The 27,643-nt window shown below is 36.6% G+C and overlaps 1 protein-coding gene across 1 annotated transcript; it reads left to right on the top strand.

Moving 5' to 3' along the window:
• Positions 1-102: 102 nt before the first annotated feature.
• colq (collagen-like tail subunit (single strand of homotrimer) of asymmetric acetylcholinesterase) lies at positions 103-27,643 on the top strand. The gene is made up of 17 exons (XM_051864785.1): positions 103-849; positions 2,457-2,563; positions 2,829-2,939; positions 6,417-6,461; positions 8,991-9,017; positions 12,231-12,302; positions 12,967-13,029; positions 13,141-13,167; positions 13,289-13,333; positions 13,429-13,464; positions 14,999-15,079; positions 15,169-15,265; positions 17,469-17,605; positions 17,771-17,890; positions 21,263-21,389; positions 22,343-22,445; positions 24,571-27,643. The coding sequence occupies exons 1-17, from the start codon at positions 759-761 to the stop codon at positions 24,638-24,640; spliced, it is 1,359 nt and encodes a 452-aa protein (XP_051720745.1). The 5' UTR covers positions 103-758; the 3' UTR covers positions 24,641-27,643.

The following is a 27,643-nucleotide window of genomic DNA, read 5'->3' as shown; positions in this document are numbered from 1 at the left end:
GCCTGTCTGCTGTCTCCTTTGTTCTGCACTTTGTCTAATTGGAGGTGTTTACAGACTGCATCTCCCATCAGGCTTTTAACTGGCCCTCTTCATAATTGCTCTGTCATTTATTCTGAGGGAAAGTAAAGGCGCCAATAAATTGTGAGCAGTGGTGGTCGATAAGTCCTGAAAAAAGGACACCGAGAGGGGGGGGCGAGATAGACAAGGCGGTCTGGAAAACATCTGAGATACTCCACTACAGAGCATGCAGGCTAATTCTGTCATTTTATGCATGTGTGTACATCACATGCCAGTGGCAGCCCGTCTCAGATTTAAGTCCGAACATTATAGATGCTCAAACCAAATCCAGCAGGGGCTTTGACTTTCTATCAATCTATACAAACTGAAATCATCTATAAATGAATGATGGTAGTTCAACATCACCACTTGCATGACATCTTGTCACTTCAATGTCATTTCTATCCATACTGTTTTGTTTTCTCTGTCCATTTGAGGCAGGGAAACAAAGGCAGTGCTGGCAGTAGTAACAGGCTAATATTGGCTACAGAGGGCAGCTGACCGGCTGCCTCCTGTATATTTAGCTCAGGGCCAATACATGGGAGAGGTGTAACAGACATTGGCTGGCATTCACTTCTCCTAAAGGCGTGGATCTAGTGTGTGTGTGTGAGAGAGAGAGAGTGGCAGGGAGAGAGAGGAGTAGTGCGGGACTGCCTCAGATCACTCCTCGGTGCTATTGGAGGTAGACGGCAGCCGGCAGCATGATTCTGTTCTCGCTTGGACTATATTTTCAACTCTTCTGCTATGTGTCGTCATTCTCTTACGTGGATAACATATTCCCTCTTCCAACTGGTAAGATATCACTCTCTTTTGCCCATGTTTGGTAGGTGCTGATATAAGGGGTTTTCTCTTGCAGGGGGAAGTTTGTTTGCACAATATGCACATCAGACTATTTGCAGCAACAAAAGCATGTTTGATTAACTGTTGGTAATTTCATGAATCATGCAAATTAAATGCAGTTGCAGAATATATCATAACATGCATTGGGTTGCACTGAGGATTACTGCTTGTAATGAGAACAAGTAAAAATGTTGCCCTTATTTTGCAATAAATTTCCCCACTGGCATCATTGAATTATCTCTGGTTATTATCTCTAATGGCAAAATGGCTGTGTTTCAGTTTTGTCAGCCAACACTGCAGTGAAAAGTTTAATTAGGCAAGTGCTTGTTTTTTGCCAAGTTAACATATTTTTTTTACTATTTTAGATTTTAATGTACTGTGATTTTTTTTTTTTTTTTTTTTTTTTTTTTTTTTTAAATAGAATATATGGTCACTTTATTGCTTCTTCACAACAATAATTGTTTATAGATAGTGTGTGTGTGTGTGTGTGTGTATATATATATATATATATATATATATATATATATATATGATTGATTATACATGTCAAATATAAATATCAAATCGATTAATCACGATTAATCACACCTAACATAAGTTTTTGTATATATATTATATTATATTATATATACTGTATATGTATATACACTGTAAAAAATTATTTTTATTTATCACAAAATGTTTTCATTTGTCAAATCAACGCAGATAATTAATGTGGTTCAGATAACATATTTTGAGTTTCTGTTGATTAAACCAATCGCCTTCATTGTATTAACTCAAATTTTTAATTTCAATGAACGCAGTTTTAAGTCAACCAGATAACTTACTTTTTTAGTTAAACCAACAATTATTTTTTTACACACATATATATATATGTGTGTATATATATATATATATATATATATATACACACACACATATATTATGTAAACAAACTTTTGTGTTAGATGCGATTAATCATGATTAATGGATTTGACAGCACTAATACACAAACTGTAAAAAAATAGGAAAAGGTATTTGGACGCTAAAGTCAAACACTTAATAATGTATGAATATCATTGCATTAGATACAAAATATCAAAGCAAGTGCCATTTATTTTAAATAAAGAGAGATTTTACATTTTACTTTTACCGCACAACAATTCAAAAGAATTTAGGTTTCAAATGATAAAATGATACATATACTGTTCAATATGACAAGAAAAAGTGGCTTTCAGATGTTAGTGGATCCTGTTCATAGTAAATGCAATGAACTGTGAATTTGAGGTGAACTGACTTCATAGAATCACCAAAAATCACTTTGACACCAATTGATGAAGTCATTATAAATATCTTATTTCTAATAAAAGCTCCAGCATCATGTGTTTGCAGATAAATCTTTAAATATCTAGTAGTTTCAGTGATGAATGGCCTTTCATTACAATCTTATCCACATGATAACTATTATAGTTGTCATGTGTTTCAGTCTCTCTTTTCCAAAACATTGGAGTGAAACACTGTTCCGCTGGCCCACGTGTCTATTGACATGTTCCTCTTGTACCTCATTTCCACACATCTAGCTTTCCAGTTGCTGGAAACCAGAAAGAAATTCAACCCCTGCTGTTTACTGAGTCCACCGCCGCCGCCTCTCTTCCCTCCCCCTTCACTGTGGCGGCAGGAGTCTCTGGTGAGTCCTGACACATGACCTCTGATCCAGCACCTGGATTTGATGTAGGTTTCATGTACATCAAGGGTTCAGGGTGTGAAGAAGTATATTAAGTTTGTCCCCATGACCACAGCAGCTATGGCTACATCACTGTGATAAATAAATGTAAATAAAAGTAAAAAGAGGTTTGTGATTACCACTGAAAGCTGCAAAGACTGTAACTATTTAACATTTTCTCATTTTCATCATATTTCTCAGATGTAATTTTACATGACTTGTCTTATAGACTGAGACTGGTGTTACACCAAATGTGGGGAACTCAGAAGAGAAGCACAATCCCACAACCCACACATGTTCCCCAGGGCCTCCTGGACCAGCAGGACCTCCTGGCCCTCAGGTATGTGCTTCAAATGTTATATAATATTGAGGACGAAACCATAGGCCTAAACTACACAGAAATCTCCAACTATGAAACAGATGACTTTAAGATGCATTCACATACATTTTTGGCACAAAAACTTGCAAGATTTTAAAATAATTTAAAAACAATATATTTGTAATCAACTCCTTCACAATGAGTTAAACATCATACAGCAATAATCTGTAGTTGTTTGAAGGCTAGGTAGATTTTTACACTGTTTGAATGGCAAACACTGTGTACAAGAGGTGGAGGAATATATGATAGACAAAAGGAAAAAAAACTTACTTTTTGGTTTTGAAAAACTTTTATACCATTTTCAAGAAAAATCTCTTTAAATCCAAATGAGCTGATGCTCCTTGCCAGCTTTCCAGAAGAGGGCGGAGCTTTAACAGCTCGCGCTTCGGTTGCTCAACAACAACAAAGCTGGAGAATCTCACACAGCCAAAATCACGATTGTCAGTACTTGTTCAGCCTTACATTGTTCAAACTGGAGTCGGACACTGATGGAGAGGCTCAGGAAGAAGTTACAACTTATAGAATGCATCTGGATGTTTCTGAATGGTTAGTGGATAAATTTATGTAGCTGCTGTGGAGTTGATTCAACTCATCGACTAGCCGTCATGTTAATCTTTTGTGCAAATCCAGCGTTGAATTGACCCTCGTTTGTGAAGCAGTCTGGTGTAAAATGACGGCATAGTAACAACACTCTACTACAACAACTCTTCCTCTTCTCTAAAGCAGCCCAACATGGCCTCGCCCCCTTTTGTTGCATTTTTTCAGGGGCAGGATTTATGTAAATTTTAGGGATTGTGATGTCACCAACCCTGAAAGAAGCTCGTTGTAGTGATTTCTGTAAAAGAAAATATGTCCCTTTGCATTGAACTTTGAGCAATGTAACTTTGCAGATGTTGTTTATGCTTAAACAGCAACAGTGAAATCATAATCAAGGACCCCTTTAAAAAAACTGTCTAAGAAAATTATTAATTAATAATTAATCTTTATGCTTTTGGGGAGTTGCACATAACATTTTACATACCTGAACTAACTTTGCAATTTAATAAAATAAAAAAAAAAAGATCAAATTATCAGATTCTTAGACTTATTGACCTTGACCCACAGTAATCAGGGTCTGCAAAAGTTTTATAAATATAAATAAGTAGTAAAGCAAATAAAATATATATTTTAAAGAAATAGAATATTTATTTTCAAGAATTTCATTTTCAATAATGCTGCATTATGATACTGTCACATGCAGGCAAGGCAAAGGCAATGAAGAGGTGAGGTGATAATAAATAACAGCGTTTTAACTTTATTAACAAAAACAAAGAAGGCAGTCCAACATGAAAACAGTCCACAGGAGAAAACCAACACAACAGCTTTATCAAAGCAAATAGTATTGGACAATGAGTAGAACTAAACTGAGGGCTTAAAAGATTAGTTCACTTTCAAATGAAAATTACCCCAAGCTTTACACACCCTCAAGCCATCCTAGGTGTATATGGCTTTCTTCTTTCTTCTTCTTTCTTCTGATGAATCAGAGATATATTAATAAATATCCTGATGCATCCAAGCTTTATAATGGCAGTGAGCGGGGTCAATGAGTATGAGCTGAAGAAAGTGTCTCAACCCATTATAAATGTACTCCACACGGCTCCGGGGGGTTAATAAAGGCCTTCTGAAGGAAAGCAATGCGTTTGTATTAAAAAAAAAAAAAAAAAAAATCTATATTTAACAAGCTATGAAGTAAAATATCTAGCTTCTGCCAGACCGCCTTCCATATTCAAATTATGGAAAAAACGGAACTGGCGTCACGTCAGTTAAGCTTTTTCCATAAATTGAATAGGGAAGGCGTAGGACGTAGCGTAAGCTTTTTGAACTGCGAGAGATTTACACTTTCTTCGTAAGTTGAATACGGAAGGCGGTCTGGCGGAAACTAGATATTTTACTTCGTAACTTGTTAAATATGGATTTTCTTTTTTTTTTACACACGCATCGCTTCACTTCAGAAGGCCTTTATTAACCCCCCCGGGCCGTGTGGAGTAGCGTTTGTGATGGATGGTACTTGTGACTCGTTTGGTAACGCTTACTGCCATTATAAAGCTCGGATGCGTCAGGATATTTATTAATATTTCTCCGATTGTGTTTATCAGAAAGAAGAAAGTCATATACACCTAGGATGGCTTGAGGGTGAGTAAAGCTTGGGATAATCTTTATTTGAAAATGAACTAATCCTTTAAATACACAGGAGAAACAAACTGAACAAGAAACAGGTGCACAAAGCAATCAGTAGCCATGAAAACAAATAATGAATGAGAACTCAGGCAAATAGGAACAGGGAAAACCAAACTAAAACACAATTAAACTAAATATAATCCTTACAGATATCAGGACAAGTTCTATCACCGTGACATTTTTATTTTTTTATTTTTTTGCTTTTATGAATTTTAATTCCGAAATTAAAAACATGCTCATCATAGAAAAGATGTATTTGAGTCTATGTATTAATGTCATTTTTATGTGTTTCTGAATAAATGCATAGATCTGAATTTTAAAAAAAATATAAGCGTCATGTCATTGACCCATAAGCTATGTTTAACAGATGTTAAAACTCAAATGTTAAGTATTTATTCAGAAATAATAACAACAGTCACATGCAAATTTGTTGAGGATTGCGTAGTTGGTGAAGGTGCCTCAAGGAAGCAGAGTTTTGGGTTGTCACAATGGTCAGTTCCAGCTCTGTAATTAGCCTCCATAACCCTCTCAGCATGTGAGACCCGTGTGAGTTCCCCAGACGTCTTTCTGTAGTGACACGGATGTGACCGGTTTGGCCCCCCACGACACAGCAGGCCATTAACGCTCCACATTTAGGGCAGATGGAAATAGACCTTTTTCCATTGCCAGCCTCTGCTCCATCGTGCCATTCTTAGAAACAACCCCAAGAGAGACACTCGAAGCCCCAAGAGAGAGTTCACCCCTGCCCTGCAAGTTCACTCTGAATACAGTTTGATTCCTGTCATAGGTCATTAATTATGTGGTGAATATTATTGTCGACCAAGAACATTATAAATGCATCCTGTCGTAATACTGTAATTTGCAACAGCCATGATTTTTTTTTTTTAAGTGTAGTGCACTATGTGGAAGACATTCATGAGCACATTTCCCCAAAAGTGTGACTCTGTGGCGCTTTGATTTTTGTTTTGATTGCACGAGCTGACACAGCAACATTGACAACAACCAATGACATGAGTTTGGGGTGTTTTGTGTCAAACAATTGAATGCAGTTGGAGTGTTTGGGAAACCTGTTTGGAAACAGTCTGGAAATTCTGAAATGACTCACTCACGACAATAAGTTGGTCAAAATAAATGTTATAGATACTTTGGCTTTAAACAATGATATTAACTGAAATTGCAAGAGGTTTTTGATAAGGTTTTCGATGTTTGTGTTATGATCAGGGTCCTGCTGGACTGCCGGGACCAAAGGGACCAAAGGGAGATAAGGTATGACACTCTTATGTATACATTCTTATGTATACATATCTAAGTGATCCAACGAGTTCAGGAGCAAAATAAGATTGTATTATTATTATTATTATTATTATTATTATGATGGTAGCACTTTAGGTTACACTTTATTTTAAGGTGTCTTTGTTACTGTAATTATACATTTAAGTACTGATTAATATTAAGTAATTACATGTACTTACTATACGGTTAGGATTAGGGTTTGGTTTGTTTTAGGGTTAGTTGAATGTAATTATGCAGAATTTATAGTTATTACTATATAGTATAGTTATTACTATAGTTATTACTAACTACATGTAACATATTTAACAATGACACTGTAAAAGAAGGTGTTACCGCACTTTATATAGTCCTATTTAGCATGCACTGTAAAGAATTGTTGTTGACTTAAAAAAGTAAGTTACCTGGTTGCCTTAAAATTTTGAGTTCATTGAAATTAAAAATTTGAGTTAATACTGGCTTAATACTGAGTTAAAATTGTTTTAATTAACAGAGACTCAAAATATTATGTCATCTGAACTACATTAATTATCTAAGTTGATTTGACAAAAGAAAAAATGTTATAACAAATCATGAAAATAATTTTTTACAGTGTACACTGTAAAAAGTAATACGATAAATCTACTCCATAAAATTTTGGCAACAGATTACAAGCAATATTATTAATTAAATTCAACAAATAGAATTAAGTTAGAATTAATCAAATTAATTCCTTAAATGTCAACCATTTAAAACAAGTAAAATTTAAGTGAAATTTAAACAAAAATATCTGAATAACAGACAGACGTCAAAGTTGAATTAAGAATTATAATAACTTATTTTTTATTGCCAACATTGAAGACACCTGATGAAAACAAGCAGAATCACTGAAGGAAAGAGAAACACAAGAATTAACAGAGGTTTAGATGTTGATGTTGACTTGAAAAAAAATGAAAATGTTTGGTCACCATTATGGTGATCAGTGTATCATTTAGTTGGCCAGTTTCACTCTTTGCTTTTTATGTCAGTTTGTGGTTTTTGTAATGGTGTTTGCTAATTTTACACATTTTAAATGGTTGACTTTTAAGGAACTAATTTGATTAATTTTAACTCAATTCTTATATGTTGAATTTAATTAATAATATTGCGTGTAATCTCTTGCCACAATTTTATTGAGTAAATATAGCGTATTACTTTTTACAGTGTAAGCTGCACAATGTGAAGCGCTGTTATCCCTCCTCCTCCCCAGCGCCACCTGTAGAGATCTGCTACGGGGGTTCTACCATTCTTGCAGCAGCCTTTTCCTTGTTGTTTTCTTAGACTAAGCTGAACAAATTTGTATTTGCCCAGCAGCAGTAGCAGTAGCCTGCTGTTGCTACTGCTACTGCTATGTAGCAGATCTCGTACGCCAAAATCAAGCCATGTATACTTCATGCCCCATGCTAATAAATGCTGGTTGAATTTAATCCACTCCGAGAGTTGTCATGATTGAACTGCAAAATAAATGGAACCATTCTTCTTCTTCTTCTTCTATATTATTATTATTATTATATATTTATTATTTATATGTTCCAAGAACACTTTAAATGCCCTGCATTAGCTTGTCATAAAAATGTTCTGGGTTTGGAACAAGTTTTAACAACAGACTCTGTGACATTCTGTCAGTTTCTATAAACAATTATTTTTCTCAGTTTGTAAAAACAAACAAAAATTGCATATCTCGGACTACAGACTTAACATGGTCATGACAGGAGTTTAAACTTTGCACAGACAATGCTGGCGAGCACATTCTGTCACAGTATTTTTGTTTTAACACCTATAATATTTAAGTTTTGTGGCTATGTTTTTTTTTATACCATTACCATTTACACCTTACCCCATAGACTTCTATTAAGTAAGTACATTACTGTAAACAAATTGTTTGCTTGTTTTCCAAACTGAGGGATGAGTTAGAATAATTGGTAACACTTTATTTTACAGTGTCCTTGTTACACGTTACATGTAGTTACTATAGTAATTACTATAAATTGTGAATGATTACATGCAGTTTACCTAAACCACATCCTAATCCTAACCCTATAGTAAGTACATGTAGTTAATTATTCCAACTCAATACTTAAATGTATAGTTACACTGTAACACAGACACCTTAAAATAAAGTGTAACAGAATAATTTTCTGTGGTAATTATCATCATGCCACAGATGCTGTCAGTTGCAACCTTGTGGGTTCCTTTAATTCACATGGCAATCCCTGTCATGTATTTAAAAGGATAGTTCATTCTCATGTCACTCCAAACATGTATTACCTTCTTTCTTCTGTGGAACACATAAGAAGATATTTTAAAAATGTCTCTGTTTTCTGTACAATGAAAGTTAATGTAGTACAATGTTGTTTTGGACCCCAATGACTTGCATTGTATGGGCAAAAGTAAGTGACACTATCAAAACAAGACTGTATATATTGTGTAACACACTGATGGACTGACTCTGTTCTTATTCCCTCCTCCCCTCCTCTGTGTTGCCAGGGTGAAATTGGAAGACCTGGACAAAAGGTGAGACTTACTGTCCTCTACTTACCAATAAGTGGATTTGCTTAAAGAACAAGGAATGAAAGATACAGCACATACATAATGTGAGCTGGAGGGAATTCAAAGCAAGCGCAACCTTGACAGATATAATACACAGGTCACATGATTCCACATGATCTTCTGTATGTATAAGCACAGAATGTTTAAACATCAGGGGACACTTGTGGTCATCCTCATTATGTTCAATCCACAATGGAACATCCCCATGGCTCCTGTCCCACAATCACATTGTGGTCTTGTGTGGTTTCCTGGAAGGCATTTGGGACCAGTGTCAGTAATACCTACAGCTGGGCTGCGGGTAAACCGAGAAGCCACTAAACCACTGCGCAGGATTCTGGGTGTGCTGGTGCATTGTTTTACTCCGGACAGGCACTGAGAGTAGAGTGCTTCTGGTGTAGGAAGCTTTGCAGCATTGCATAGTAATTTAGCTTAGTGCTGGGGCAGCCCAATAAATCATTCGCTCTCCCACAATCCCCGGCTCCTGCCCTTAGCACATAATTTAATTAAAGCCAGGAGACTGATGGGGTTTGGTTTAGTTTGTTCTCTCTCTCTCTCTCCTGATGGCTGTTTTGTCCCTCAGAGCACTCAGAAGACACGTTGCCCTCACCTTGTTCTTATTGCTGTGTTTGAGCAGCCAATCGTCTTTAAGTGTTACACAGATTAGATTCTGGAAAACAAACGGAGGTCATAACACCTTGATAACTTAACAGAATTGTAAATATTCTATTACATTTGGGTAAGTACATTTGTGTTCTTTACATTTGGCCACATGCCTGCCTCAATTACATTTCTGATCTACTGTATCAGTGTTGTTAGCGTTGAAGGGTTAGTTCACCCAAAATGAAAATTCTGTCATTAATTACTCACGCTCATGTTGTTCCAAACCCGTAAGACCTTTGTTCACCTTCAGAACACAAATTAAGATAGTTTTGATGAAATCCGAGCGCTCTCTGACCCCTCCATAGAAAGGTAGTAAAGACATCATTAAAATAGTCCACGTGACTGCAGTGGTTCAATAGGGGTGTAACGGTACACAAAACTCACGGTTCGGTACGTACCTCGGTTTTGAAGTCACGGTTTGGTACGGGTTCGATACAGCAGGGTGAGAAAACAAAACATTTTTTTCTCTTTTTTTATTAAACAACGTTTTACTGAACAAACTGTGTCTCTGTCTTTAAAAGTATTCAATTATAATCAAAATCTATCTCTGCTGATGCTGTAAACTATTAGGGAGCCCTTATACTTGCACATTACTATAATAAAGGTTACAAATAACAACAGAGCCCAAATTATTCAATTCAGTTGCTATTTATTTTTTAGATATAATCATCAACACTCAAATAATAAAAATGTATGTATTGTAAACATGTAAATTGCACATAAGGCAGTTTTTGCATCAACTTCTGTTTCTCCAATTCGTTGTTGAAACATAATCATTTACACAGACTCAGTGGCTGTCATAACTTGTTTTCATGACGGATTTATTTAGGCCTTACATTAACTAACAGGTTAAGTAAAATATAATTAATATATAGGCTAATATAGTGCATATATTTAGCAAAACAGTTCATTTCTCTAGCGAACGTTAAATGTAATACTACGTGACATATTGTTTACAAACTGTTTTACTGACATCTTTCCACGATTTCATGAGATATATGTTTCAGTAAGTTGTACTGTATCTTTCAACATACCTTCATGTTAATTCTGTAGTGGTAGTGAAGAGGAAGGGATGATCGCGTTCACTCGCGCTGCCTTTTGAACTAAGGTGCCTGTAGTATACAGTGATCTGTCACGCCACATCAAAAAGCGTCAAAACGGCATTTATTATTTGAATTTCGTGATAAAATGGACATAATTTGAAAGAAGGTACTTTGTTTCTTATCGAAAGTAACAAAACACAGAGCTTATTGCGATGATTGGTGGTTAATGCTGGTTTAAAGTGGTTAGGCTAAAAAGCATTACCCCGTGCGCGCGCCCCCTTCTGGATTGGAGTGTGGATTGCCTGTGACTGACTGTATTCCTCGTCTAACTGCATGAACCGAACCGTGACATCCGTACCATGATGGTTCGGGACGAATACATGTACCGTTACACCCCTATGGTTCAGCCTTAATGTTACGAAGCGACGAGAATACTTTTTGTATGCAAAAACAAACAAAAATAACAACTTTCTTCAACAATTTCTTCTCTTCCCTGTCATTGTCCTATGCTGTTTATGTTGTATAGAAAGTGTTCTATGTCAGAACGCCGGCTCATTATTGGCTGGCTCCTGCGTCAGCATCACACTCATGCATCGTGCTGCTCACATGTACAGTGTCGGCCAATGCCGAGCTGCCATTTTGACACAGAACACGGAAGTGCTGCACTGTGTTTACAAGAAGAACAGTGTAGGAGAAAGACAGGGTAGAGAAGAATTTGTTGAATAAAGTCGTTATTTTTGCTTACAAAAAGTATTCTTGTTGATATACCTTAAAATCGGCATGAAATGGAAGTTGCGATAGTCTTTTCTTCCCTATTCTGATGTATATATCTGAGTGAAGCGGCTTCACAAACAAGAAATGTTGGGCGGGACTTGATTTTGTCCATCGGGAATTGATTGGATGGTTGTGGTTTGCTGTTGCTGTGATGTCATGTGAGTGACAGGTTGTCCTGCCCTCGCATTGAGAGAAACAAGATGTTGTTGCAAAAGGGAGGGAAAGTTATTTTGATTAAAGATTACAAGAGCACAGGAATTTAAAAAAATTAAATAATGATGTGCATGGATAAATCATTTATAATAAATATTCCAATATGAAATATTCTATATAAAAACAAGAGCTGTCAGTCTTGATTTCATGGTGACTTTACAAATCAAACAGCTTCTTGATTGGTCAATACAGCATTCCATCTGTGCTAAAATCCACAATATGGAAAGTTCTGTTATATCAAGGCTATATTATCAAGCAGAAGGATGCTAATGAATTTGCTTAATAAAATTAAGTTTTAGTGAAAACTTGTCTTAATCAGTGTTATGTGGTACAGTAACTGTGCTGAGCCACTGAATTAGACAGCCTCCCATCCAAAATCTCTGCACTAAAGATGTGTCAGCCTATATAGCACCTTAAAATTTATATCTTTGTGTGCAAGTTCTTGCTGTAAAATGGTAGCTAGATTCATAGCTTGAATGTGTTACAGGGACGCACTGGCCCTCCTGGTCTTCCAGGGCGACAGGGACCAAGTGGATGGCAAGGACCAACTGGGCCTAAAGTGAGTAATTCATTCCATCTTCATGTGAACAAAATTCCTGCTCTGTACAACAGAATCTGAATCTCTTTACGGCAAACAGGACCATACATGAAGTAGATTCACATTTGCCCAGATGAAAAAGCAAATATTCTGTGTATCAAGATATTTTAGAATCTAAAACATCTCTTAATGTTTAGTAGACTAAAATGTATTTTTCACCTTCCAAAATCTGCAATATTTGTCTTTTTCCATAAAAAAATGTTTTGTTTCCGGACTTTTATTTTGTATTGTTTTATGCCTTTGGTTCCTTTCTCTAGTTTTGTAGTTCTTTTGGTCCCCCTAGTTTCTCCCTTATCATTTGCACCTGTGTCTTGTTATCCAGTTCGCCTGTCTGTGTATTTAAACCCCAGTGGTTCCTATGCTGTTTGTCAGTTGTTGTCCTTTGTTGAATGTGTCGTCATCCTCTGTTCCCTCACCCTCAGTTCTGCTCCTGTGATTCCTGGTTTCTGTTTCTGTGATTCCTGGGTTCTGTTCCTTGTGCTTGGATTATTGTTTAACTAAATTAATCGCATTTAGATCCTACTCTTCGTCGTCTCTGAGTTTTGCCATTGTGACCGAATCATTGTAACACCATCGCAGTGTGTGCTTTAGAGTACAGTAACTCCTACTGTATGTGTTTTAACAGGGGGAGAAAGGTGACCATGGGCTGATGGGCATGCCAGGGGCAAGAGGACCAACTGGACCCAAGGTCTGGACAGTCTTAACTTCCTGAATTAGGACTGCTATAGTCATAAAGCCCTTGTCATATGGGCACAGAATAATGTGCTCTGTGTGCTGAATGTTCATTTCTTTCATGCAGGGCTTTCCTGGACATAAGGGAGAAAAAGTGAGTTACCTCTCTGAACCTACTATAATTCATCATTCAAATTCTTTCATTTTAATCGTTATTATCCTTTTTATCTTCTAAATGATTTATTATCACTGTTGTTTTGATGTTTTCCTACTAGGGGTCACAAGGTTTCAGAGGAGAAATTGGCTTAAAAGGTGACAAGGTAAGTTACCAGAATACCTGTTACAATTCATTTTAATTGGTCTAAAACGTACCGTAATTAATTTTTTACAAAGACTGCATCTTTCTCTGTTTCAGGGATCAATTGGTCTTCCTGGAATGCTTGGCCAAAAGGTGCTGAAAATATTACTACATGTTTAGCCTTTCATTATATTACAGCATTGTGCTATAGGAGTTTATGCTGGTTAACTGTGTATACTGTATTACATAATATTTTTTATAAGTTATGTTACAATTAGTACTAATAATGCAGTGGTCTATTTTTATTGGTAACACTTTACAATAAGGTCCCATTAGTTAACATTAGTTAATGTATTAATTAACATTAACAATGAGCAATACAATTGTTACAGTATTTATTTATCTTTATTGTTTATTAATAAAATACAACTGTTCATTGTTAGTTTATGTTAGCTCAGGTCCATTAAATAATATTAACAGTAGGGATGCACGATATATCGGCCACCATCATTCCATTTGTAATGTTATCGTGTGCTTGAGACATGGCTTTTTGATTTGGAATCAGGCTCTCAAAAATTATATAAAAATTCCGATTTAAATTTATCGGCCAATATATCGGTTATTGGCTTTCAAATATAAAGAATTATCGGTTATCAGTATTGGCCAAAATGTTAATATCGGTGCATCCCTAATTAACAGATATTACTTTTGATTTAATAATGTATTAGTAAATGCTGAAATTAACATTAACTAAAATTAATAAATGTTTTACAAGTACTTATCATTGTAAGTTAATGTTAACTAATGTGGTTAACTAAAGTTAACAAATGAACAGTGGTTCTATTGTAAGGTGTTTGCTTTTTATTTGTTAGCATTAGCATTAGTTCACCCAAAAATGAAAACAATTGTCAATAATTACTCACTCTCATGTCGTTCCAAACCTGTAAGACTTTCATTCATCTTCGGAACACAAATGAAGATCTTTTAAATGAAGTCTGAGAGATTTCTGTCCTTCCATTGACAGTCTACGCAACTACCACTTTGATGCTTCAAAAAGTTCATAAAGAGATTGTAAAACTAATCCATATGAATTGAGAGGTTTAGTCGAAATTTTCTGAAGAGACTCGAACGCTTTATATGATGAACAGATTAAATTTAGGATTTTATTCACATATAAACATTGATCAGCGAACATAAACAGAAGCTCAACCAAAACTGCTTGATGCGCAAGAACAACCCTCTTCCGGAAGCTTAATCGTGCTGTGTAACACATGAGAATGAACCTCATTGGTTCTCACAGGCGTCAAGCAAACATTCTTAAACTTCCGTTTACCACAACTGATCTGTGAGTTGATGAATGTTTATATGTAAAATAAAAGCCTAAATTCAATCTGTTCAGCATATAAAGTGATCATGTTTTCAGAAAATTTGGACTAAACCGTGCAATTCATACGGATTAGTTTTACGATCTCTATGCACTTTTTGAAGTGTCAAAGTGGTAGTTGCGTAGACTGTCAATGGAGGGACAGAAATCTCTCAGATTTCATTAAAATCACTTCATTTGTCATTTTGAAGATGAACAAAAGACTTACGGGTTAGGAACGACATGAGGGTGAATTTTTAGGGTGAACTAACCCTTTAATATAGTAAAACAAGTATTATATGTAATTTTAAAATTCTTTCTCAGGGTGAAATGGGCCCAAAAGGAGAACCTGGAAGCTCAGGGAACAGGGGACCCACTGGCCGCCCAGGAAAAAGAGGAAAGCAGGTGATCCATCCTTAAACGCATAATAGCAACATGATGATAATGAAGAAGCATTGAAAATAAATGACCGTTACGATTGATTTCCGATGCAGGGCTCAAAAGGTGACAGTGGTGCAATTGGACCCATAGGACCTGCAGGCCCTCAGGGGGCCCCTGGTCACCCTGGTCCTCCTGGTTTGCCCGCCTCAGGTATTATATTTACTTACAAGTATCAGATTTCAAATCTCTTCTGGTCTCTGAGGAAGCATAGTTTCCTAGGGAAAACAGTTACAGTACTGTTCAAAAGTTTGGGGTTGAGAAGGCTTTTTTTTTTTTTTTTTTTTTTTTGAAGGCTGCATTTATTTGATCAATATAAATATAAATATATATATATATATATACATACATATACACACATGTACGCCCCTCACATTTTTGTAAATATTTTATTATTTCTTTTCATGTGACAACACTGAAGAAATGACACTTTGCTACAATGTAAAGTAGTGAGTGTACAGCTTGTATAACAGTGTAAATTTGCTGTCCCCTCAAAATAACTCAACACACAGCCATTAATGTCTAAACCGCTGGCCACAAAAGTGAGTACACCCCTAAGTGAAAATGTCCAAATTGGGCCCAAACTGTCAATGTTTTTTGTGGCCACCATTATTTTCCAGCACTGCCTTAACCCTCTTGGGCATGGAGTTCACCAGAGCTTCACAGGTTGCCACTGGAGTCCTCTTCCACTCCTCCATGACGACATCACGGAGCTGGTGGATGTTAGAAACCTTGCGCTCCTCCACCTTTCCTTTGAGGATGCCCCACAGATGCTCAATAGGGTTTAGGTCTGGAGACATTCTTTAGCAAGGCAGTGGTCGTCTTGGAGGTGTGTTTGGGGTCGTTATCATGTTGGAATACTGCCCTGCGGCCCAGTCTCCGAAGGGAGGGGATCATGCTCTGCTTCAGTATGTTACAGTACATGTTGGCATTCATGGTTCCCTTAATGAACTGTAGCTCCCCAGTGCCGGCAGCATGGTCTGAGCACTGACGGGCTGACCCCCCACCCCTTCAACCTCTGCAGCAATGCTGGCAGCACTCATACATCTATTTCCCAAACACAACCTCTGGATATGACGCTGAGCACGTGCAATCAACTTCTTTGGTCGACCATGGCGAGGCCTGTTCTGAGTGGAACCTGTCCTGTTAAACCGCTGTATGGTCTTGGCCACCGTGCTGCAGCTCAGTTTCAGGGTCTTGGCGATCTTTTTATAGCTTACGCTATCTTTATGTAGAGCAACAATTCTTTTTTTCAGATCCTCAGAGAGTTCTTTGCCATGAGGTGCCATGTTGAACTTCCAGTGACCAGTATGAGAGAGTGAGAGCGATAACACCAAATTTAACACACCTGCTTCCCATTCACACCTGAGACCTTGTAACACTAACGAGTCACATGACACCGGGGAGAGAAAATGGCTAATTGGGTCCAATTTGGACATTTTTACTTGGGGGTGTACTCACTTTTGAGTGTACGTTATACAAGCTGTACACTCACTACTTTACATTGTAGCAAAGTGTCATTTCTTCAGTGTTGTCACATGAAAAGATATAATAAAATATTTACAAAAATGTGAGGGGTATACTCACTTCTGTGAGATACTGTATATATATTATATTATATTATATTTCATCATATTGTTATTTATTCCTGTAAAAGCTACATTTTTAAAATAGTTGTTCTGAATAATGTTTTTATGGAAACCGTGATACATTTTTTTTTTTTTTTTTCAGGATTCTTTGATAAATAGAAAGTTCAAAACAACAGCAATTTTATATATTTACTGTCTTTACTGTCAATTTTGATAAATTAAATATATCCTTGCTGAATAAAAGTATTAATTTCTTAAAAAAAAATAAAAAAAAATAAAAAACAACAACTTACTGACTCCAAATGTTTTTGTTGTGGTGTATTGTATGATTAAGGGTACTTTGATACTTCTTCTGAGTTGGATTTGTTAGTATAAGGATCACATGATGATATTGCAGCATTAGCTATTGCCATGTGCAGACGGTGAAGCACATGGATCTTAAATCACCGCAGGAAATCCCACCACTGGTCTATTTAGCTTCAGAAGCAACCTGATCTCCGGCTGAAACAGAAGCCCCAAAGGTGACTGAAGCCATGACATCATGTCCTCAACTGATGGCCGGAGCGGCCAAGCTTCTCGCACAATCACAAACATTATGTCATCACTTTATTCACAGGACAGCTGCTGTCTTGTTTTGGTTTCTGTGCTTATTAACTCAATTGCTTACACTTCATGATAGATGAGGGCCAGGTTTAGTAGCTCTTAAAATCACTCCATTACTCTTGCATCACATGGAGGGACATTAATGTTGTTTACCTCTCCTCCAGGACTGTACATGGTAGGACAGAAAGGAGACAAGGGACAGCCTGGCATCCCAGGCCGCTGCGGGTGCAATGCCCCCTCGAGTGTCAACCCCTCCTTTGACCAGCACTTGCACCGGGGCATCTATCCCAGAGTGCCAGCGGTAAGCCACCAATGGCAGCACGGTTTACAGACTAAGCCTGAATATTACCGGATATCTGTGCACCTCAATGGCTCAATTGTTTTTGCATTATATTCAATTTTAGGACCATAATTATTTTCCCAGTCCAACATTTAGCCATCTGATGATATTTAATGTCTGTTGCAGATATTTGTGGTGAATAATGAACAGGAGTTGAACCGCCTTCAGACCGATAACGCTTTGGCGTTCCGTAAAGATCAGAGGGCGCTTTACTTCAAAGACATTAATGGCTGGATGCCAATACAGGTACACATCAATAAACAAAATCCAAGTCATAAATAGTTAGTTGGCCTATTGTGTCTAGAACGCATGTTTTAGGTGCTCTAAAAAGGTCACTTGTTATTTTAATTTTTTTTTACCTATTTTGTTTCACTGGTTATATATATATATATATATATATATATATATATATATATATATATATATTTTTTATATTTAATTCACTTTAAATTATTTATTTAATATATTTTTTTAATTACTTTTTAATTTGATTTATATGATCGATTTAATATATTTTAATTTAATATTTTAAGTAGCCCTGTGATGTGACAAATGAATTTTTAAAATTACAAATATTCCAAGTAGTCTCTCAATTGAACCCGAATTCTGGAAAAGTTGGGAGGTTTTTTTAATTTGAATAAAATGAAAACTAAAAGACTTTCAAATCACGGAGCCAATATTTTATTCAAAATAGAACATAGATAACATAACAAATGTTTAAACTGAGAAAATTTAGCATTTTATGCACAAAATGAGCTCATTTCAAATTTGATGCCTGCTACAGGTCTCAAACTAGTTGGGACGGGGGCATGTTTACCATGGTGTAGCATCTCTTCTTCTTTTAAAAAAAGTTTGAAGACGTCTGGGCATCGAGGTTATGAGTTTCTAGAGTTTTGGTGTTGTAATTTGGTTCCATTCTTGCCTGATATAGGTTTCCAGCTGCTGAAGAGTTTGTGGTCATCTTTGACCTATTTTTCGTTTAATGATGCGCCAAATGTTCTCTATAGGTGAAAGATCTGGACTGTAGGCAGGCCAATTCAGCACCTGGACTCTTCTATGACGAAGCCATGCTGTTGTAATAGCTGCGTATGTGGTTTTGCATTGTCCTGCTGAAATACACAAGGCCTTCCCTGAAATAGACGTCGTCTGGAGGGGAGCATATGTTGCTCTAAAACCTTTATATACCTTTCAGCATTCATAGTGCCTTCCAAAACATGCAAGCTGCCCATACCGTATGCACTTATGCACCCCCATACCATCAGAGATGCTGGCTCCTCTTTAGCCTGGAGGACACTGCGTCTGTGATTTCCAACAAGACTGTCAAATTTGGACTCGTCTGACCATAGAACACTTTTCCACTTTGAAACAGTCCATTTTAAATGAGCCTTGGCCCACAGGACACGACAGCGCTTCTGGACCATGTTCACATATCGCTTCCTTTTTGCATGATAGAGCTTTAGTTGGCATCTGCAGATGGCACGGCGGATTGTGTTTACCGACAGTGGTTTCTGAAAGTATTCCTGGGCCCATTTAGTAATGTCATTGACACAATCATGCCGATGAGTGATGCAGTGTCATCAGAGGGCCCGAAGACCACAGGCATCCAATAAAGTTCTTCGACCTTATCCCTTACGCACAGAGATTTCTCCAGTTTCTCTGAATCTTTTGATGATGTTATGCACTGTAGATGATGAGATTTGCAAAGCCTTTGCAATTTGACGTTGAGGAACATTGTTTTCCACAATCTTTTTACGTACTCTTTCACAGATTGGAGAGCCTCTGCCCATCTTTACTTCTGAGAGACTCCGCCTCTCTAAGACATCCCTTTTATAGCTAATCATGTTACAGTCCTGATATCAATTAACTTAATTTGTTGCTGCTCCCAGCTGAATCTTTTCAAAATGTCTTGCTTTTTCAGCCATTTGTTGCCCCCGTGCCAACTTTTTTGAGACCCGTAGCAGGCATCAAATTTGAAATGTGCTCATTTAGTGGATAAAAGTGTAAAAATTCTCCATTTAAACATTTGTTATCTATGTTCTATTGTGAATAAAATATTGGCTCATGTGATTTGAAAGTCTTTTAGTTCAACGAAAGTCGTTTAGTCATTTTATTCAAATTTAAAAAACATCCCAACTTTTCTGGAATTTGGGTTGTAAAACTGTATGCATAGTAATTATATATCCATTAGCAAAATCCAGTTAAAACATGGATTGTAGCATGTCAGCTTCCCAAAAGAATTTAATGTCAACTATCAACTTACAGTCTGAATTGTTTTTGAAACGCATCTTTTTTTCTTAAAGTGCCCCTATTATTCTTTTTCGTATATATTACCTTTGATGCAGTATGTAATATAGCTGTTTGTGAATGTAAAAGGTCTGCAAAGTTTTGAAGATCAAAGTGCACGACAAATAAAGTTGTTGTCTCCTAAAAGAAAGAATCGATTCTGAACTGTCGAAACAAGTCATCAGCAAACCCACTCTCACTTCCTATTACATACCAACGTATTAATGTATCAAATTTGCGTAATGGCAGTTTATGGTCTTCATTGGCTGCCAGCCATAGACTGTAAAAAAAGATGGACGATACAGCTTCACTCTCTTGAGCCAGTGTGTCAATATGGCGCTGACATCTTGAGTCTCGAGTCTGCGCATAGTGAACTTGGAGCCCAAGTCTGCGCAGTAGTGAGCGCGAAGTGGAGCCATGATATCAAGGTCCCACCCACACTCAGAACAACTTGTTATGTCAGTTTGAAATAAACAGTTCTGGAAATGTAGAAATTAAAGCCCCAATCTCCTTGCGAAGATCCAGAAAAAAGTCTGTTGGTGCCTCACTGACTGTTGCACTCAGAGAAGCTGTCAATCTCAGCTGTCAATCATGATGTCACACCCCCATTTTTATAGCATCAAATAACTAAAACTAAACGTTTTTAAAGAGAAAACGTTATCTCCTAGAACGGAGATGGCGGGGTTTATGACCTATACTGCTTCCGGCCACCTGGGGGAGATCCAGACACTTTGGCTTCACTTTTCAGGACTCGTGTGTCTCGTGTGTTCAGGACTCTTGCTGCCAGCGAAGATCGTCTACTTTGACCCGCCCTCAAGCACTGTAGATATAGCTGAGGCCTGGAAAAGAGAGGTTTGTGTTGTCGATATGTTGAGTAGACGCTGTTTTCAGCGCTGCAAATCCACGTTGCACGCATTTTAAAAGCATGAGGACTCGAGCTGGAATTGATACGGTAAAACTGGCACCATTGTTACTGTTCATATCTTTGCGTATTTAAGAGGAAGCCTCCGGAGCTAAAATTTAGATATGGTAATGGGCGTTTCGTTTCTGGCACACACTGTAAACAGTCGGCCAATCACAACAGACTGGGCCATCTGACCAATCAGAGCATAGTAGGCTCTCGGAATGGAAGAGTTTAGAGAGACCAAATCCTTTATCAAACCATTTCAGGTGATGCTGTAATGTATGTTATGAGAAAATTAAAGTGTTTTTTGACCTTGGATACATGTATACCTATTGTAGGAGACCTAGAATAGAATAACAGAGGCACTTTAATAGTTTTACACACATAGTGATTTTAGTCTCCAAGGTCTGTAAAAGACTCTTTTATTCCAGTTAACACCCTTCCAGTCGATGGAGCGTGATCCTGACCAGGAGGGTTTCTGCGGAGACAGCATTGTGCAAGCTGAGAACGGAGAGGAGTGTGATGACGGAAATAAGGTGGTCACAGATGGCTGTGTCAGTAAGTATCAGGTTGAAACGGCAGCGTTCCAGCTGACAGCTTATTCCCAACAACATGCTGTAATGTGGTTTAATGTGAGAGTGAGTTCTAAAGTGGGAATGCAAGAATAATCGGGTCTGGTATAGCAAGTGAAGCCAAGAATAACACCTTCATTCAGGAGTCACCCAAACATATGCTCTCCTAATTCATTACACAGCACTCTGGAATACTTCATTCTGATTGGTCGATCACTGCATTCTGCGGTCAAATATTTTTGTACATTGACCACTAAACTGTACAACTGGCTGTTGTCCCAGACATTCGATTTCATACACAGCTGTGCTAGCTTTGCATCTCTTGTATCGCTCTGTGGTCTCTCTGTTCTCATTTAATAACAATCTAACTTCATTCATTTTATTTGTTTTGTGTGCCTTGTAAAAAACTGGATAATGTATAGTTGGTATGTTTTTGCGTTTATGACCGGTGGATTGTACATTATCTCTCACTGGAAAAAAATTATCATAATTTGTCTTTAACTTAGTTAAAAGACAAATTACTTAAAAAAAACTTAATGGTGAAAAACTGTAATAGATCTAATGGAATTTTTCATGTAGTTTTACAGTAAAATACTGCTAAATATACAGTTTTGGAAGTAAAAAACAATCTTACAATTTACAGTGTTTTTCATTTATATGTTTCTTAGTTTTTTTGTGTACATTTAGAGATTTCTGTTACACTGCATGTTGTTAAATTAATGTTTATTGCATTATTTTAGTATAATGATGGTGTTTTGTATTTGTGTGTATGACACTGTGCATCTTCTATATACTAGTATTTCCCTCAGCTTGTGGAAAAGCTACTTGTGATGAACTTTGATTCTGAACTTTTTTTTTTTTTTTTTACAGTACATTTCACAGATTTTTTTTTTTTTTTTACGGTGTATGTTTCTCCTTCTTTCTTTTTCTCTTTCTCAGAGTGCAAACTTGCATATTGTGGGGATGGATATCGCTATGAAGAGGCAGAGGAGTGTGATGGAAAAGATTTTGGCTTTCACACATGCAGATCCTTTTTGCCTGGGTAAGACTGTTCAAGCCAATATAAAAAGAGTTCAACAAGGCTAAAATTAGATATTTTCTGCTCCCAAAGAGTTTAGGCGAACAAAAAATATAAAATAATAATTTATTTTATCGGTCCCACTTTAAATTAGGTGTCTTTAACTACTTACAGTACATTGAAAAAAAGTAATTGTTTGGTACAGTGTAATTATTGTGTTGATGTTTGTAAATCATTGTATTAAAAAACATTTTTGCTGCTATTGAGGTGGTGGTTAGGTTTAAGAGTGGGTTAAGCGGTATGGGTAGGGTTGTCAGTGTAATTATAGATGTAATTACAGAAATTAATTTCAGGTGTAATTACATGTAGGTATTTTTAAAATGTAAGTTACAGGGAAGTATACAGGGAACCCTCTCATTTGGTACACTACAATATTAGAGGTTACAATTAACAACAGAGGTATTATATTCAGCTGCTGTTTATTTTCAGATATAATAATTACACTCAAATAAAAACGTAAATGTTTGTATAAAAGTATCACATAAGGTAGTTTTCATAAGCACTTGTTGTCTTCATGGCAAATTTACACAAACATATAATTAACAGTAGATAAGCTCCTCTCTAGTGTTTTTTATATATATATATATATATATATATATATATATATATTAATATATATATATATATATATATATTAGTATAGATAGCTAAGGAACTGTGAACATTGGAAAACATTCCTGAGTTAAATGTGACATGATGACAAGCTGTTTTATTGACGTCTTTCCGCGGTTGAAACACAAATAAAGTGATTACATGAGACATGATACATTCCGTTTAAGTTGCACTTTATCTTTTAACATACCTTTGATGTTCATGCATGTTTTTCGAGAAGTAATTTGTATTGAAGAGGAAGAAAAGACTTGTGCTCCGAGCTGCCGCCTGAACTGAGGCATTACAGCGATCCGACACGTCACGTTTAAGAGCGCCAAAACGCCATTTATTGTTTGAATTTCATGATAAAAATGACAGAATTTGAAAACTGAAACTTTTATTATTATCAGAAGTAACAAAGCTTTTTGCAATTATTGGACAGGAGACGCTACAAATAAAAAAACCTGGCAACCCTGGCTTAAACTACGGGTGATTCATAGGGTCAAAAAGAGCCTGCTTTAACGTCACTATTTTTAAACTGTTAATGCGTTAAAATTCAACACAAGTGATTTTCTTCACGCACAGTATGTATGAGTTGCAGTCTGACACGTTTTTCCGCACCCTTTTGATTGACAGGATATAATCGGCCCTGATCATCAGCAGTTTTTAAACAATAGTGATAATAATAGCTTTTATTGGCCGATACCGATTGTTGGCCGATACATCGGTGCATCTCTAGTTAGTATCACTGTTGGGGAAAGTTACTTTGAAAAGTAATGCGTTACAATATGACGTTACTCCCTAAAAAAAATTAAATACGTCACATTACTTCTGCGTTACTTTTTTTCAGTTGGCTTGGTGGTTTGTTTTCTAATAACAAACCAAACCAAAAATGAAATGAATAAGGCTCGGGCTGAAGGTAATGCAAATTCACACGTGTACAGTAGAGGGCGCAGCTCAAACAAAGCTCTCAGCTGTGCTGCCATTCTGGATTGCAGAAGAATAGGATGCAAGAAAGTTCCACTCTTGCTTCAGCAATAAAAACTAGATAAACATCACATTTGTGTTTCATTTTTTTAATGATTAAACACAGGAGAGCTGTCAGTCAATAAATGGGAAAACAAAGTAACGTGTTGAAAATTGAAAAAGTAACTTCAATATTTTGTTGTAAATCTAAAAAAGTGATGCGTTACTTTACTTGTTACTTTGCAAAAGTAATCTGATTATGTAACTCACGTTACTTGTAATGCCTCGCAATACTGGTAAGTACGTAGTAGTTAAAGACAATTTATTGAATATTATTACATTATTTTTTTACTTAATATTATACTTAATCACATAATGTTATATTAAAGTAATATTTTAAAAGAATTTTGTTTTGATTAAAAACCCATACATATACTGTATAAAGGACCACTACATGGTCCTTGAAAAAGCAGACTATAATATTTGACAAAATGTCCAAATATTAATAATGTCCCTGTCTTTCTGTCCACAGATCTTATGGACATCTCAAATGCACATCTGACTGTTTCATTGACTCAACAAACTGCAAGTATTTCACATGAGGACACCAGAAAGTAGCGTCTCATTTCAGCTGGCGAGATCCGTATAAACAACGACACTGAACACCGTAGATTCAGCAGATAAAAGAGTAGAAATCATTGAGGGAATTATCACAAACACATTAGCTGAACTCTTTCTTGACATGATGCTCTGAAGCCATGTAGCTCACTCGGGAAAGGAGCGCTTGGCAAAGCCACGGTTCTGCTCGCGCTCTTAAGAACTCTAACAGGACTTCAGACGTCATTCTCCGTTCATGCTGCCTGCTGCTCAGCCCTGGCTCGACATTTGGCCAGTGTGGTTGGCAAGAAGAATCGGGCGAGTTGGGTGTCTCTTGGAGATGGGTAAAAGACTCCTCAATACCTCAAAGTACTGTAGTACTGTTTCAGAGGAAAGACATTTTCTCCTGGTCCACACCACCTTCCCTCACACGGGGTGCTCTGTATGTGGAATGCAATGTGACATTGTTACTATAGTATTTTGCATGAGGCTGAGATTGCAGTAGACGCGTCAGCAGAAATTATTACCGAGGCATGTAACTGAGAAAAAGCTAAAGTGGCTCATATCTTTAAATGTAATATTATGCAGGCTTAGACCAAACTGGTGCTTAGCCTTGGAAGAAACGTAATAATTTAACTGTAATAATCTTAACACTGATGTACATTAGGGTCAGTACAGCTTTGCATACTGGGTCCAAAATTAACTTGCCATACAGCTCAATAGCGGGTAAATTGAAGGGGGGAAAAAATAAGGTATTTAAGGCTCAAGACAAAAAAAAAAAAAAAAAAACTGAAAATGCCTTTTAAAAAGACATATTTGACTATAAGCCAAATTACTTTTTAATTGATTAGTGTCAGAATCGCTTGATAAAGATGGTTGTTCAGAAGGGATTCAGTCCTTTGCATGCATCCTACTTTGGCTTTCAGTACACAGTTCGATTGAGTTCGAACATCACGAAAAAACAATTCACGGTTCAGTGAGGGAGTCACTTGTAACATCTCTCAATGATTCACTGACTTAGTCCCTGAGCAAATTCAAGGCTGTGTCATAAATTCTTTTGAAGAACTCAGTAAAAAGAACTGGTCCATATGGCATTGTTGGGGGCGAATCCCAACCCCCCAGTGTTTTTGCGCCCTTGAAAGGCACTGTGGGAACTTTACAATAAGGTCTCATTTGTTAACATTAGTTAATGCGTTAGTTAACATAAACTAATTTTGAGCAGTATATTTTTACAGAATTTATTCATTTGTTCTTGAATCGAACATCACAGATCACACTGTTTAAGAAACACTGACTTGCACTCTTATGAGATCGAAATGATATCTGACGAAATCAAATATTAAATCATATCAACTAGACTTTAAATTATTGTTGAAAAAAGGTACGTTTTTGTAGCATTTGCGACCATTTACTCACCCTTAATGCAAAACACTACCTCTCATAAACCATTTATACACTCATTTTAGTGGTTTTTTTTGCAGTTTCAACCATTGGTGCAGTGACTCAAATGGCCAGTAAATCCATTTGCTTTCTCACCAAAATCACATTTTACTTCCGTTTGGTGTATGGCAGGTGTTATTTTTGGACCCTGACCATAGAAGTGTTTTCACAGACAATTTAATGTAAAAAATAAATAAATAAATAAATAATAAGGAAAAGGGAGAAAAAAAAAAAAGTCACATAGATGTACTTTAAGTAACCACAATAATACTACTGATTGAATACTTTGCTACAGATGTTTAAGGATAGAAGACCCTCCTTTCCAAGCTCTCAGTATGTCTTGCTGGGTCACACTTAGTCTAACATTTCCATCATATCTCAGGAAACCACTTAAAGATATCCACAACCTTTCCACCTCCATGTGTGGAGTAGGGCGCAAATATTCCACAGTTTAGCCTAGTTCCACACTGTTGTCTTGTGCTTCAAGAGCTTGCAGTCTTGAAGTAAAGCAAATACGGTTTATTTATTTGGGTTATGGGTCTGAAGATCTTAAATACTCAATCTCATGAGAAAACATTACTATTTTATGAGGTGGCGATTTTGGAGAAATTCATATGATGCGATTTGTACGAAAACGTACCATTGTTAAAAAGTAAGCATGAAACTTCACTCCTAACCCCCATAACGTTAACGGAGCGTAAACGGATCCTACGAAAATGTACAAATGGGATTGTACATAGTTCATACGAATTAGCTACCAATTTGCCAAAATTGTAAAATAGTTATGAATTGCCATGAGATTATGTTGGGAAAACCATACAGTATGTGAAGGCTCTACAGCTGTTATTGAACATTTTGTACTGTCTGCTATTGCAGGGGTAGCATTTTGCTGCTATTCAGGCTAAAGACTGTTGGATTAAGGCTGGACTGTTTATGTCGTCCCAACGACTTTAAATTGATTTATACCCAGTGCCAAAGTCCAGTCTGAATATACCTCAGCATATACGGTTTGCTTTAGCCTTTGTGATTACAGGACCTGAGATGTAGCATACAGCACTTACTTACTGTTATATTCAGTGAAACTTTGCTTAAGTACCTTTGAGTTACATTACTTTTTTTGATCAACTGTAAGCCAGTTTTCCATAAGCTATTTGATGCATTTGCTACAGGAACCTCTTTGCTTACATTTCTGGGGTGATATTCCTGACTTATCTTTAGATTTCATGTAAAATATTATGGATATAATATGGAAATAAGTGTCTTGAATGTGTTATTCTGCATGTTCATTGTATACTCTTGTTAAAAAGAGCAAGATTGCCACATTTCAATACATTGATGGCCTACAACGTGGAGGCGTTTTTGAAGTTAAAGTGCATTTAGCTTGTAACTGACTGTTATCCTCATACTGTATTTGTACAAACTGAGGAAAGATGTTATCAAATATTGCACAACAAATATACAAAAGAGACTGAATGTTTTGTCCTAGTGTAATTTGAAAGATGTTCTCAATATTAAAACATGTTTGATACTGTCCTGTAATGATGTTAAAATAAAGCTTGAAAAGCTAA

Source organism: Ctenopharyngodon idella, chromosome 16, assembly GCF_019924925.1.
Source record: "Ctenopharyngodon idella isolate HZGC_01 chromosome 16, HZGC01, whole genome shotgun sequence".
NCBI lineage: Eukaryota > Metazoa > Chordata > Actinopteri > Cypriniformes > Xenocyprididae > Ctenopharyngodon > Ctenopharyngodon idella.
This window is presented reverse-complemented; position numbering and strand designations above follow the sequence as displayed.

Coding starts and splice junctions, on each gene's coding strand:
- colq (XM_051864785.1), top strand. CDS start 759: ATGATTCTGTTCTCGCTTGGACTATATTTTCAACTCTTCTGCTATGTG. Junction 13,030..13,140: donor GAGGACCAACTGGACCCAAG/GTCTGGACAGTC, acceptor TCTTTCATGCAG/GGCTTTCCTGGACATAAGGG. Junction 17,606..17,770: donor TCTATCCCAGAGTGCCAGCG/GTAAGCCACCAA, acceptor TGTCTGTTGCAG/ATATTTGTGGTGAATAATGA.